Source organism: Alternaria postmessia, assembly GCF_024291825.1.
Source record: "Alternaria postmessia strain BMP 2775 chromosome Unknown scaffold_25, whole genome shotgun sequence".
Classification (NCBI taxonomy): Eukaryota; Fungi; Ascomycota; class Dothideomycetes; order Pleosporales; family Pleosporaceae; genus Alternaria; species Alternaria postmessia.
Genome location: NW_026260098.1, coordinates 102,573 through 114,964, shown reverse-complemented (window position 1 = coordinate 114,964; position 12,392 = coordinate 102,573). Strand labels below are relative to the sequence as shown.

Below are 12,392 nucleotides of genomic sequence, written 5' to 3'. Positions count from 1 at the left end.
GATTGGCGCGGCGCTGCGTGGTGCGGGAGCAAAGACCACTGGGTGCTGCTGCAACTGGGAAGTCGGGTTATGGTGAATTACGAAATGGGAGCGAAGCCCAATCTGATATGCCCTGCAACCCCAGCAGCTGACGGCCCGCGCGGCGGACGTCGACAGTCTTCGTCTAGTGAGCAAATGGCACGCACTGACAATGGCGACAAGCTTCAGGCATTAGAGGCGCTGCAGTGTGATAAAAAGTGGCTCTCCCGCGGCCCTGCACGAGCCGGTGGCTTTTCACTACCTCGAGAGCGCAGAGCGCACGGAGCCGAACAGCATTACTTGCATCATGCTGCGAGATAGCGACCGCTAGCTTGGATCTTGCTCTCGATATTCCGTCTCCACTCCAGAGCCAAGCACCCGAGCGCGCCGGGCCTTGTTCTCTCATGCTCGATGCTTTCTGCGCGAACGCGAGGCCTGGGTCAGACGCGCTGCCTATCCTGTAGTCTCCACCACTCACAAGCCCGCCTGCTGCTGATTGAGCAGCTCCCGACAAGGCGACCGTGTCAGCAGGCTGCTATCGAATCATTGATTTTAGACCCGTGGGCCTGCAGCCCGCCCAAGACAGACTACGCTGCCGCCTGCATTGGCGGCCGCAGTCGTCATGCATTCGACCTTCTCACTCTATCAATCAACCCGTATCGTCTGACTCCTCAGCGCCCGTAGCCAATTCCCCCCAGCCCGCTCATGCTTGCCGCAACAGCCGAATAAGGAAGCCCAACTTTATTGCGCTGCATCTGTCAAAAGCAGTAGTCCTCATCTTGGACGCGCTTCTGCTGCCTGCTCTGCTCGTATTCCCGCTACTCCGTCAAGACGTCTAAAAATGATGCGCTGATCGCCGACCTTTGCTTGTCCTGTGCAATTCGTTTTCCTCTAGCATTTCCTAGGCCCAGTTGAGGCTCGTCCTCTCGTAGCGCCGTCGGTCTTCGCGGGCCTATGGGCAGTGCTGCAGCTGAAAGCTCCAAGCGCATCCATAGCATCGGAATCGCTTCCTACTCTCTCCTCTGGCCCAAGCATCCAGTTGCAACGCTTGGACGCTTCGATATTCATTCTTCGTTCCGTGTGGACAGCAGATTCATCGCAGAGTTGGCGATCTGTTCCACCAAGCGACCCGTTCCCCGCCGAACCAACAAGGGCAGAAGTGTCAATGACCCTTGGCCTGCCCGTGCTGTAACCGATCCCCACCATGCTACCTTGCCCGTATCTCACATCCCTTCCGCAGCTCGCGCCACTGCCTTAGCGGGAGTCGAAACGCCATGTCCGTTCGTCTTTCCTGTCCTAAGCGCTGTCTAACTCACTTTGTCCGTGCGCCGTGTTGTTGACATGCTCTTGAAACTACGCGAGTTCAAGACGTAATCTATCTGGACGGACCACAGACTGTGTCCATCTGTAGGCCTGGATGCCGGCATCCGCTTCGGCATCTTGGAGCACGCAACCTTTCGCGTCTCTTTCCTGACGCGTTTGAGGAGGCTGTGCCACATTATTCCATGTCTTAGACCCTGAGGCCCCAGTTTGTCATCTGCCTCTCTCTGCAGGGTCTAAGCCAATTGAGAAGTGTTTGCCATTCTTTGTTTGCTAAAGCCCTTCTTGCGTCCGAACTCGGTACTGTCCAGTGGGGTATGAAGAAACAACACGGACGATCAGTCTTCTTGAACAGAGTGATGTGAACAGAGTGCAGTCGCTTATATCCGTACCCTTCGTAAACCGGGATTACCACACAAGTGGGACATGTCGTCCTTGTTCTATGGTCCGACACCTGCCACATATGTCGTGAGTGTCAACGCGAGAACGGCTCCAAGTCCTCTACCTACTCTACCCCTCGTTAGCATCGTACCGACCTTTGACGTCTACCGTCATATTAACAAACCCGCTCACCGCTGTCATGACATCTGCAGTGCGCTAACTACAAGGATCGTTGAAACATTCCAACGCGAATTCAAGTATTAGACCTAGTCGATACCTTGGCGGGGCACTACGGGCAGGCTAGGATAGCTGCTTGATCATATGACAGCTGTATCCACTGTCTTGGATCCCAGCGTCGGGAGACGTCAGACGCCAAAGTCGTCCCACGTTCAAGTTAGATTGAAGATCGCGGCGTACGGCGGTTGTATCCGTACCATGATATCGAGGCCATTTAATGTCGAGGCCTCGTTTCAGAAATCCGAGGAAATGGAATGGGTAGGACCACCCACTGGTGAGTGCTTGTTCTTGCAGCCAACTGCGGATGTCCCGCAGGCTAGCACTGTACATGGCTTCCGTTTGGCTTCCTGTATGAAAGCCACATGCAGCGGGTTGTACAACTTCAGCGGTGAAGCACATCTCTTCTCCATCGGCTTTTGGAACACCGAAGTAAAAACAAACGTTGCTGCATTACCACGTACACACACAGATCCGTCATGCAGAACTGTAATCAGACGTCCAATAATAGGATATGTGATCGTCCACAGCGAGCTCACTGTTTATGCTCAGGTTTCGCCAGCAATGGCCGGTTAACTTGCAAGATGGCCATTTCATGACTTTGAAATCAGGAAGATGATAGGCGCTAGTGGCTTCGGCATACCCCCGAGTTTCGCTAGCAAGTAGCTACGCTACCCACACCCTAAAGACGAACCCCAACCCCTCTGGATCTCCAATCCTGCCGGGCGATGTAGTTCCATCCATGTTGTAGCATTGAGCTAGGCAAACTGCGTTCGAACGGTGAGGCGGTCCACTCTAGAGTGGGGAAGCGTGGCGAGGCTGCATCAACGTTCGAGGTAGTTGCGGCCAATCATCAGACCAGATCCAGTATTCGTTCGACGAAGAGACGGTCAGGTGCTACCAGTTACGCCGACGGCTTGAAAAGACCAGGGCCGTTATCGTATTTATCCATCCATGGGCATCAGATGATACTGAAAACAACCCGAAGATGAGTCGATGTAGAATGTGATCTCTGTTGAGCTTGCTAAATGCACGCCTACCGCCTTAAGTTAGATAGATATTCAGTGCCGCATTCGAATCGGTGGGACCTAAAGAAGACCCGCGTATGCATTTGACCATACATGAGGAGAATGAGACTCGTGGAATTGCTGTCTCCACTCACAATGTTAGGTATGCTGGGGCAAATGTGAGTGAGAAATGCGGTGAAGAGAGTTCCACACATCCATCTAGCTGGAATTTATGTTATGCTGTTGTGTGCCATACACCCTTGATGCCAGCTACATCTGCCTCGCGAACAGCGTTCAAGGGACCCTCGTACGATGCGTTCGAAGATGGAGTCCACTCAACACAGCCTAGCCTAGCCTGGCAGTTTGGATTGCCCAGTAATGCATTGTACAAAGGGTCTTGTACTGAATTAGAGCCGTCCAAAGGAGTTTATGATGCGGTATCCTCGGCAGCAAAAGCCCTTAGGCTTCGATGCCTGCTTGGCGACCTTCCATAATCGGCTTCAACAAGCGCGGCTAGAAGCAAAGAGCTGCAGCATTTAAGTGAGCACTCTAGTAGCCTTCCTGGAAAACACTGTCATGCTCCATCGAAACATGCCTTGATTGAATAAAACCAAAGAGAGGCGAAAACACCAACACCTGCACGCTACTGCAACATTCAACAGCAACAGCCTAGAAGTCTATGCTTCTTGGCCTGCGTGATAAGCCCGTCGCTGAAGCAGTGTAATAGAGTACCGCAAGGGTTAGTTGTCCGCAGACGGCAAACAGATCAAGGTTTTAGCTGAGGAGACAATTTGAAATTGAAGTAGTGGCGGACTAACGGAGAGATGTGGTCGGTTGAATGCAGAAGCGAGAAAGACGGTGAGGAGGTAACGCTGGTGAATCAGATGCTGTTGAAGACGTCCGGTTCGGACGTCGAGTGAGGAAGGCGCACAGACGCAAGGCGAAATCGCTCTTGCCATGTGAGCATCGATAATTGAGCAGGCGTACCTCGTACACCCTGAGCCCGGCGAAAGTTCAACTCACATCGATTCTTATCTGGAGTAAGTCATGAGTGCTAGTAGCAAGCCACCGTGCGGAAACTTGGCACAGAATTCTCGTGTCCAGCGCATCGCGATGTGGTTGCATAGCTGGACGCGCAACTTTTGAAAGAACACTTTTAAGACTGAAACCTTTCTTAAGACCGGGCTACAAGTAGCAAGAGCTTGTTTGGTCACGTTGGACTTGTATTATCCAATATTTTGTATCGGGACTACCTACACCGACATGAGCTCCTAAAACGTAGTCGTGATGTTCCCGAATGAATGCGCCATTACGCCTGGGAAGTTGATTTGCATGAGGTAATGAAAGTACTGAAAACAACCGACCTTTAAGAAAGCCACTACCTTCCAGGGGCGAGACCTGGCACTGCGCTGAAGCGTTCGTCACGCTCAGTCTTGAAGAGGATCTGACACCAGAATTCCTTGGCATCCTCGTCGAACCAGAACCAGAACTTGCCCTCCCTTCTATCGATGTCGCGCGACTGTAGCTTGACCGCGACTGTCTCATAGGGCTCTCCAGCAACAATCAAGTACTGGTAGTTTGGATCCGGCTCTTCCACCTTCTGTTCGTAGGCGCTCATGACGCGGACCTTGGGTGTGATGCCGGGTGTGAGGTCCGGGAACTGGAACTGGAAAAGCAACCCATTCTGGCGTGTGTTCGGATCGCGTACTTTGGTGATACGGTAACCAGGGCGGCCAATCTTGATAATGTTCTTCTTGGGCAGCACACCAGCCAGAAGTCCTTGCTGGCCCACGTCGTCCCTCTTGCCTTCTCTCTGTTCTTTCGCCGCACGACGTGCCAGGTTTGTCTGGTGCTTCCTTCCTTGCGTATGCGCGAGATATGAGCCATCGTTCTGGTGGACTGTCAAACAGAGACGACATTCGAAGCTTCCGACGTGGTTCTTGAAGAAGTACGGGTCCTTGTCGAGGTCGATGGTCTCAAGCGCGAGCTTTCGGAGACGCTCTCGTCGGTCGGCATTGGTTGCCGACTGTGATGCGACGCCGCCGCCTCCGAATTTGGAGCCTGCGCGATTCTGTAGAAGTTAGTAGCTGTTCTTAAATGTCGCGACGAGAAACGTACCTGGTAATCCATCTTGGAGAACCTGTACGATCTACTATGTCAATCTTTCTCGCGATCAGACTGAGGTGAATATGACTTTTACGTAGGCTATGGTGAAGTGTGGAGCCGCGTAGACGTAGGCGTGTTGGAGTGATGTCGCGCGACAGAACTTCTGGAGGCGTGCGACGCTAGTGCTACGATACCTAATCCCTGTCACCTCCATAATCACGTGCGCAGCTGCCTTAACACATTCACCATACAACGCTCACCCTCGCATTAGGAAGCCGGTTCCACGCTCTTCTGGGGGAGTCTGACAATAATACTGGTGAAGTAAACTCAAGAAATCTGCTCACCGGCTATACTAGCCAAAGGAGAAGGAAAATTACTACGACTTAGCCAATCATGGCAACCAATATCTACATAGGAAAGCGCCTCTGCTTCGACGCCCGCCTCTGTACCGTCCGCTACTACGGCACTGTCGAAGGAACTAAAGGCGAATGGCTCGGCGTGGAATGGGACGAACCAACTCGAGGAAAACACTCCGGCGAACATAATGGCACACGATACTTCACATGCTTGAACCCGTCACCAACATCCGCATCCTTCATCCGTCCTACCCGCAAACCAGATCCACCACGCACCTTTGTTCAAGCATTAAAGTCAAAATATGCGTCTGAAGCTGTTACGGAGGATTTCCAAGATCCAGATGTACATGTGGTTTTCAATCATCAACCTCCACAGCTGAAACCTGTGCACTTTAATGGTAAACCAGCTGAGGAGATTGGGTTCGACAAAATCCGGAGGCAGTTGGCTCAGCTCTCGGAGTTGAAGATTATCATCCTGGATGGGTTATGCATGTATCGACCCGAAGCACGTCAAGATGAATGGTTAAGAGGAGGAGAGAAGAATGATGTGAGGGAAGCATGTCCAAAAGCTATTGAGCTTGATCTGAGTAGAAATCTTTTTGAAGAATGGAGAGAAGTAGCTGCAATCTGTGAGCAACTACCTGGATTGAGAAGCTTGAGGGTCGAGTAAGTCATCCACACACAGTCCCTTCCTATATATACTAATAACCGCGCAGTGGTATACGACTCCGCGACACTTCCCTATCTGGAGAAGAGCGAGAACGCTGTCTCCAGGCCTTCAAAGGCATCACCTCCCTAAAACTAGAAGATAATCTCCTTCCCTGGGCAGATCTCGCCCTCCTGACCCACCTCTTCCCAGCTGTCACCACATTTTCCGCCTCCAGCAACCTCTATACAGGCCTCACTCAGCATGCCCTCAACCCCACTATCACCGATCTGACACTTGAAGACAACCACATCACATGTCTATCATCGCTAGCATGTCTGGTAACGCTGCCCAATCTGCGTCGCCTAATCCTCAAATCGAACAAAATCTCCGAGATAACTAGCTCAGACGCGTCGATGTCCATCTTCCCAAGTACGGTACGAGAAGTGGATCTTTCGTTCAATGAAATTTCAACATGGGCTTTCATCGAGCAACTCGTGTACGTCTTTCCTGGTCTCCAAAGCCTACGCGTGTCGCAAAACCCATTATATCAGTCTTTGCAAGCACCAGATGGAAGGAGCTTGACGGCAGATGATGGGTATATGCTTACACTAGCGCGACTGGGACAGCTCAAGACGCTAAACCACAGTCCCATCCACGAGAAAGAACGGCTGAATGCAGAGTCGTATTATCTGTCCATGATCGCCAAGGAGGTGCAGTTCGCACCTGAGAGCCAGCGAGAGCAGATACTGAAAAGCCATCCGCGGTACAAATGGTTGTGTGAAGAGTATGGCGAGCCAGATGTGCAGCGCTCTGCTAATGCCGTAAACCCAAACTCGCTTGCTGCCCGGTTGCTCCGCATCAAGTTCTACCTCGCGGCAGCTACGGATACAACTTTCGAGACGGAAATACCCATGAGTAGTACCGCGTACACGGTGCTTGGTATCGTTGGAAAACACTTCAAAATCAAGCCCATGGCGTGCAAATTGACATGGGAGACCGGCGATTGGATGTCGGTACGGAAATCACCGACAGATATTGTAGACGACGACTGGGACTCGGAGGACAGCGAGGCGGAGATGGGTATGGAGCGTGTCATGAGGGAGGTGGAGATTGTGCCCGGCACGAGGTCGATTGGAACATGGGTTGACGGCTCGGAGGCTACCGTGAGGGTGGAAATTAAGTCGTGACGGCTCAATATCCTCAAACACTCTATCAGATTCTCAAAGAGTGCGATTTCGATGAAGCTTCGTTCAGCGGAACCACCAGTTGACCTAGACAACGATTAAGCGACATATTCAGAAAAGATCTTATACTGCACTTACCGAAGCATTTGCGCCCCTTCCAATCCCCCTAACAGCATGCCACCATCCATGAGGAATGTAGAGCGCATCTCCACTCCTCAGAGTTGTTTCTACGCCGGTTGCGTCAGCCATTTTTACCTCGGGGTCGTCATTCCACACTGCATCTTCTAAGCCCTCCATTTCTCCTCCTTGCATCATCTCCTCTCCCCTCATATTCGCGTCTCCGCCAGCCCCATGTACTTTCTGTCTTACAATCTCATATACACCCCTGCCTACCTCAGGCTTCATAAGTCTAATCGTCTTCTTGCCTGCCAGTTGTACGAAGATATTTGGATTCGGGTCGCGGTGTAGCGGCGTGCGCGTAGGCGGTCTACCCATCCAGAGACTTGACGCATAGATATCGCCACGGGCCTTGAGGTGCGGTAGGAAGAGCGAGGGCGTGGGGAGGTCTTCTTGCAGCGGCGCTGGGAGATCAGCTAGCGAGTGTTGCGCGAGGTACAAACTGGTGTCTTGCGTCTCAGCAGCACTCATATGCTGTAAAAGGAGGGATAGCGGTGCTTCGAAGCGCTCGAAAGTTTGGTTTCGAGCGCTGCCGTTGGTGGAAACACGGGTCAATTCCAACGGCACAATTGCATTGCCATACTGCTCCAGATATGCTGTATTCAGCTCCTGAGGATATCTGAACGTTTTGTGGAGTGCATCAAGTTTGCGTTGTTGGTGTTGTTTGCGTTGATCGTGTTGTTTTAGGTGTTGTTCACCTGTGAGCACCTCTGGCCGCTCACTGAGTTTCTGAAACCACTTTTCAATTGCGGGTATATCCAGGAAAGCTTTTTTGAAGACGGCGGGATAGTCGGATTTGAAATTGGTTATGCTGAGCTGCTTCTTCTTGTCCAAGTATTGTTCGTTTTGTAAGACTCGGAAACGCGTATTGCGTACCGGCATTAAATCACGCCTGCGAATCCAGTGGCGAGGAAGAAGAGGGCCCGGCTTCGGCATAGAGGACTGAAATATGGTGAGGTATGATAGATTACGTGGATGCGACTTGCCCAGAAGGTTGACACGCTCTCACGTTACCGTACCCCACACGAGCAGCTCGCCGCCCCGCCAAAACCTTCCCATCCTAAAGTTTACATCGTCACAAACACCCGGAAGCTCGACACCCATCAGCCCACGCGTCACCAACATGGCACAAGCTCAAGGCGCACAGCCTGGTCAAAGTAAATAGCAGCCAAACGCCAATCCATCGCGCATCGTGCTAATTCCACCTCGCAGTCGAAATTACATCCCTCCCTGTCCCCCGCCTCCAAGAACTAAAAACCCAACTCGATGCCGAGCTCACCCACCTCTCAAATTCGTTCCAATCGCTACGCACCGCGCAATCCAAGTTCCGCGACTGCCTGACCTCCATTTCAACGGGTCTCACACCAGCGACCGTTTCGAAACCGCTTCTCGTCCCCTTGACATCCTCGTTATACGTACCGGGGAAACTCACGGATCATGAACATGTGCTGGTGGATGTAGGCACAGGCTTCTTTGTAGAGAAAGATATTGCTAGCGCAAAGGACTTCTATGAGCGCAAGGTCAAGGATCTGGGTGACAGCTTGAAGGACTTGGAGGGTGTTGTACAGGGCAAAGCGCAGAATGTTAGAGTCGTCGAGGAGGTTATTAGGCTCAAGGTCATGAACGCACAGGAAGGCAAGCGTGAGGAGCAAGGCAGCTGAAGTATCAACAAAGAACATTGAAGGATTAGCTTGTGGAAGGACTGCCATTGCTGCTGGTCAAGCTGTGTTGACACGAGCAGGAGCAAAGCTGGAGGATCAGACACATCTTCGAAAGTGGAGAACGAAATAGCAAGGGCCAGGAATAAAGTCAGATATCATGCTGTTGACATGGTTCTATATAAGACTTGACTCCTAGACCCACCGCCCTTTCAGATCACCTCGGATTTCTTTGGGCTATTGAATATTAAGAGGACATGCAGACATACTGTATGCGTATTCCGTGTGCAGATCCATCGCTTCCCTGTTATTTGAATAGAGACACCTCCCATGTCGCCTCTCGCTCCAAAATATGGTAAACGAGCCGCGACACTTACGTCAACCCCAGTCGCACGACACAACCACTCACGACAGCAATATGACCTCCAACCTAAATCTAGCGCGTACCGCGAAAGACCACCCACGTCATTGCAGGCGCCTAGCTCGAGCTCCTTCCCGCCATCGCCGCGGAAGTCTCGGTGACTGAGCTGACGATAGCTGAGAGCTGAAGTAGCTTGTCCATAAGGATGCGGATACCGTCGCGTGGTGGTGGTGCTTCGACACCAGAGCCCAGATTGAGGTCTCTTATTCCGAAGTCTTCATCTTTCGGTAACGTTTCCGTCATCCAAGAACCTGATCAATACATCGTTAGTTATAAGACAGAAACCTGACGCGAAAAGTCACCCTGAAGGTAGTCAAATGAATTCTGTACTTACGCTCGGTGGCACTAGAACAATCTGAATGTCCGTCGTCTGGTAAGAAGGCAGCGATGGTATTACCCCAGTCAGCCTCGCGATCAATAGGCAGTCGCTCGAGCTCTGCGAGATGAGTCGCCCATTCTAGATGACGAATAGAGAGACCCCAGACAGGTAGCTTCTGTCCCGGGTACCACATGCCGGTGACCTCAACTTTGTAGCATGTTTGCTTAATTCCGAAAGAGTAGATAGTATCTAAACGACCAGTGCGCAGATACTTCTTGACAGTCGGTGTCTGCTCCCACTCAGCGAAGCTTTCACTGGAACGATGGTCATGGTTGGGCCTCATCTTAACTCGCTCGGCGAAACCAGTTATCACAGGCGAAATGCTTTTTGATGCCACGGGGGTCAATGATTCGAGGGCAAAGTGCCATCCTTGGCTCTCTCCTAACTCAAGCAGGTTGATGTCCATATTCTTCGTTGGACCTAGTTTACCTTGTTCTGTCCTGTAGAATCGTGTAGTGGTCTTCTCGTACAACCCTTCTTCGTCGTCCGTCCAATCAACTCGAACCACGATAAGGCTGGACTGTACCGCCGGTACTGGTGTCGAACTCGCGGTAGCAGCAGGCTTTTGGTAGGATGGATTGGGTCGACCGGGATGGCGGGTAGCTGTAGCCTGAGGCGGATGAGCAGTAGCAATGCTGGGATCTGCGAACACCCATGTTCCTCGGAACATAGGGCGGGTTCCTTGAAGAGATTTGGGCATATAGCCGAAATAGTCTGAAGACTTTGTAGGTTCGAGGAAGTCGTCAGCCGTGAAGAAAGACTTCAGTATCTGGCAGCCCAATACATCGTCGACAAGCCTGTTCTGTTAGCTACCGTCATGATACTCTTATAAAGGTCTTGACTTGCCACTTCTTTACTTCAAGGCCCACCGATCCATTGATCGACTTTAAGAAGACATCCTTGCTGTACTTTTTGCCAATTCCATTCTCTCTGATATGCCTCGAATTCAGTGCTAGAGACCCTAGACAGATGGTCATATCGTAAGCGCCTTTCTTGTGACGCACGGCGTCAAGAGCTAATTGAACAGAACGCTGGATCTTCGAGAGCTGCTTGGAGTGCATGAAAGCACCGCGAAAACGTCCAGGAGGGTCCATCATATTATTGGGAAGGAGGTGGGGTACGACTCGGTCTTGTCTAGAGTTAAGTACACGAAGTTAGTTCATATCTGACACAATTGATACCGGCAATCTACGCACAGGTTCGGCCACCAAGTGTCAGCCTTTTTCAGCTCGACTTCCATCCCCTCTTGATCATCAAGGATCATGTTGAGCGTATGATGTTGTCCCATCTCTTCAGCTTTGACTTTGTCAATCATCGTCTTGAGATGCGCCTCGGCTGCTTCTATGTTCGCTATGTCTACCGCTTCGAAGACGAGAGTGAGAAGTCAGCGTAAGGCTTATATGAATACTATATATCCAAAACGCACCTTGTATCTCTATCTGCCCGATATCGCCCTGAGCAGAGAGAATCGATATGAAAACCTCGTCGTAAGTCCGGATAGCATCCAGCTTTTCCAACTTGTTGCCGAAGACATCGCGAGGAGTTATGTTCAGATTGATCAGATCCTCTGGCCAATGTATGGTTAAGCACTGTAGCGGTGTTCCGCCTTCTGACACTTTGGGCGCTGTTCCTCTGAACGCCTCTTTGCGTTGTCGCTCCATTTCTTCAATTTGCTCGTAGTACCACTTGTTCGGATCGAAAGCCGGCATCTTTGCCCACGCTGAGGAATCTTTCGATTTGACGTGCGCGTTGGAAATCCACTGATTGATATATCGGACCGCCTTTTCCAGTCCTGCGCCTCCTCCAGCGATGCCGAACTGGTAGATCCTCCCATCATCCCATTGCGGAATGACTGCACAACCAGTTCTGACCTTAACCTCGTTGACGATGTTGTCGCACTCTCTGGCATGAGTGGGACGACGGAACTCTTGAGGCACTAATATGGTTTTGTTTGGCTTTGGCCTAGGAGCCGGGCCACTTTCGCCTGGGTTCATGATTGTAGACTCTTGGTTGTGTGGCGTATCAGAAGCAGTGTCAAAGTAATGGCGTCGGGAAGAGGAGTGTTTGGGCAGTACCGTGGTGCTCATCTGCAAGGATAGGTCGAGGTGAACCCGGGTTGGAAGGAGCAGACACGCAGTGACGCTTGGACACGTCCACTCCTGCCGTAAGTGTAGCCAATTGGTAGAAGCACGCTTAAGAGCACGCTGCATTCCAGTGATATGAAGGAGTTGTGTGCAACAACGCATAAAGTTTGTTGTATTAGTCAAGGAGCAAAGAAGAGGTATCAATCAGATTTGTGGGGGCTCAACGTGCAGAGAACGGAAAGATGGGATACAAAGGTTCATGGTGTCAAGAATTCGGGTGACCTATTGACTCGAGTGAGAGGGAGCGCCGTTTATTTGAGAACACTGTCGCCTAAGGCGGCATTCGACGAAAGCAAACTGTCTGCTTTACCTAGGTACCTACTCAAGGGCACTGACCACGTGGACGCCACCAGCAACA

The 12,392-nt window shown here is 51.4% G+C and overlaps 5 protein-coding genes across 5 annotated transcripts; 2 read left to right on the top strand and 3 right to left on the bottom strand.

Moving 5' to 3' along the window:
• Nucleotides 1-4,338: 4,338 nt before the first annotated feature.
• J4E82_004992 (uncharacterized protein) lies at nucleotides 4,339-5,090 on the bottom strand (the record flags this gene model as incomplete). Its single annotated transcript, XM_051731263.1, has 2 exons — nucleotides 4,339-5,031; nucleotides 5,079-5,090. The coding sequence occupies 2 exons, from the start codon at nucleotides 5,088-5,090 to the stop codon at nucleotides 4,339-4,341; spliced, it is 705 nt and encodes a 234-aa protein (XP_051588944.1).
• Nucleotides 5,091-5,459: 369 nt separating this feature from the next.
• J4E82_004991 (uncharacterized protein) lies at nucleotides 5,460-7,258 on the top strand (the record flags this gene model as incomplete). Its single annotated transcript, XM_051731262.1, has 2 exons — nucleotides 5,460-6,088; nucleotides 6,139-7,258. The coding sequence occupies 2 exons, from the start codon at nucleotides 5,460-5,462 to the stop codon at nucleotides 7,256-7,258; spliced, it is 1,749 nt and encodes a 582-aa protein (XP_051588943.1).
• Nucleotides 7,259-7,321: 63 nt separating this feature from the next.
• Nucleotides 7,322-8,368, bottom strand: J4E82_004990 (uncharacterized protein; the record flags this gene model as incomplete). Its single annotated transcript, XM_051731261.1, has 3 exons — nucleotides 7,322-7,342; nucleotides 7,394-8,041; nucleotides 8,141-8,368. 3 exons carry the CDS (start codon nucleotides 8,366-8,368, stop codon nucleotides 7,322-7,324), a joined length of 897 nt encoding a protein of 298 aa, XP_051588942.1.
• Nucleotides 8,369-8,555: 187 nt separating this feature from the next.
• Nucleotides 8,556-9,093, top strand: J4E82_004989 (uncharacterized protein; the record flags this gene model as incomplete). Its single annotated transcript, XM_051731260.1, has 2 exons — nucleotides 8,556-8,589; nucleotides 8,645-9,093. The coding sequence occupies 2 exons, from the start codon at nucleotides 8,556-8,558 to the stop codon at nucleotides 9,091-9,093; spliced, it is 483 nt and encodes a 160-aa protein (XP_051588941.1).
• Nucleotides 9,094-9,568: 475 nt separating this feature from the next.
• J4E82_004988 (uncharacterized protein) lies at nucleotides 9,569-11,884 on the bottom strand (the record flags this gene model as incomplete). Its single annotated transcript, XM_051731259.1, has 5 exons — nucleotides 9,569-9,762; nucleotides 9,846-10,687; nucleotides 10,737-11,024; nucleotides 11,087-11,252; nucleotides 11,317-11,884. 5 exons carry the CDS (start codon nucleotides 11,882-11,884, stop codon nucleotides 9,569-9,571), a joined length of 2,058 nt encoding a protein of 685 aa, XP_051588940.1.
• Between the last annotated feature and the right edge of the window lie 508 nt (nucleotides 11,885-12,392).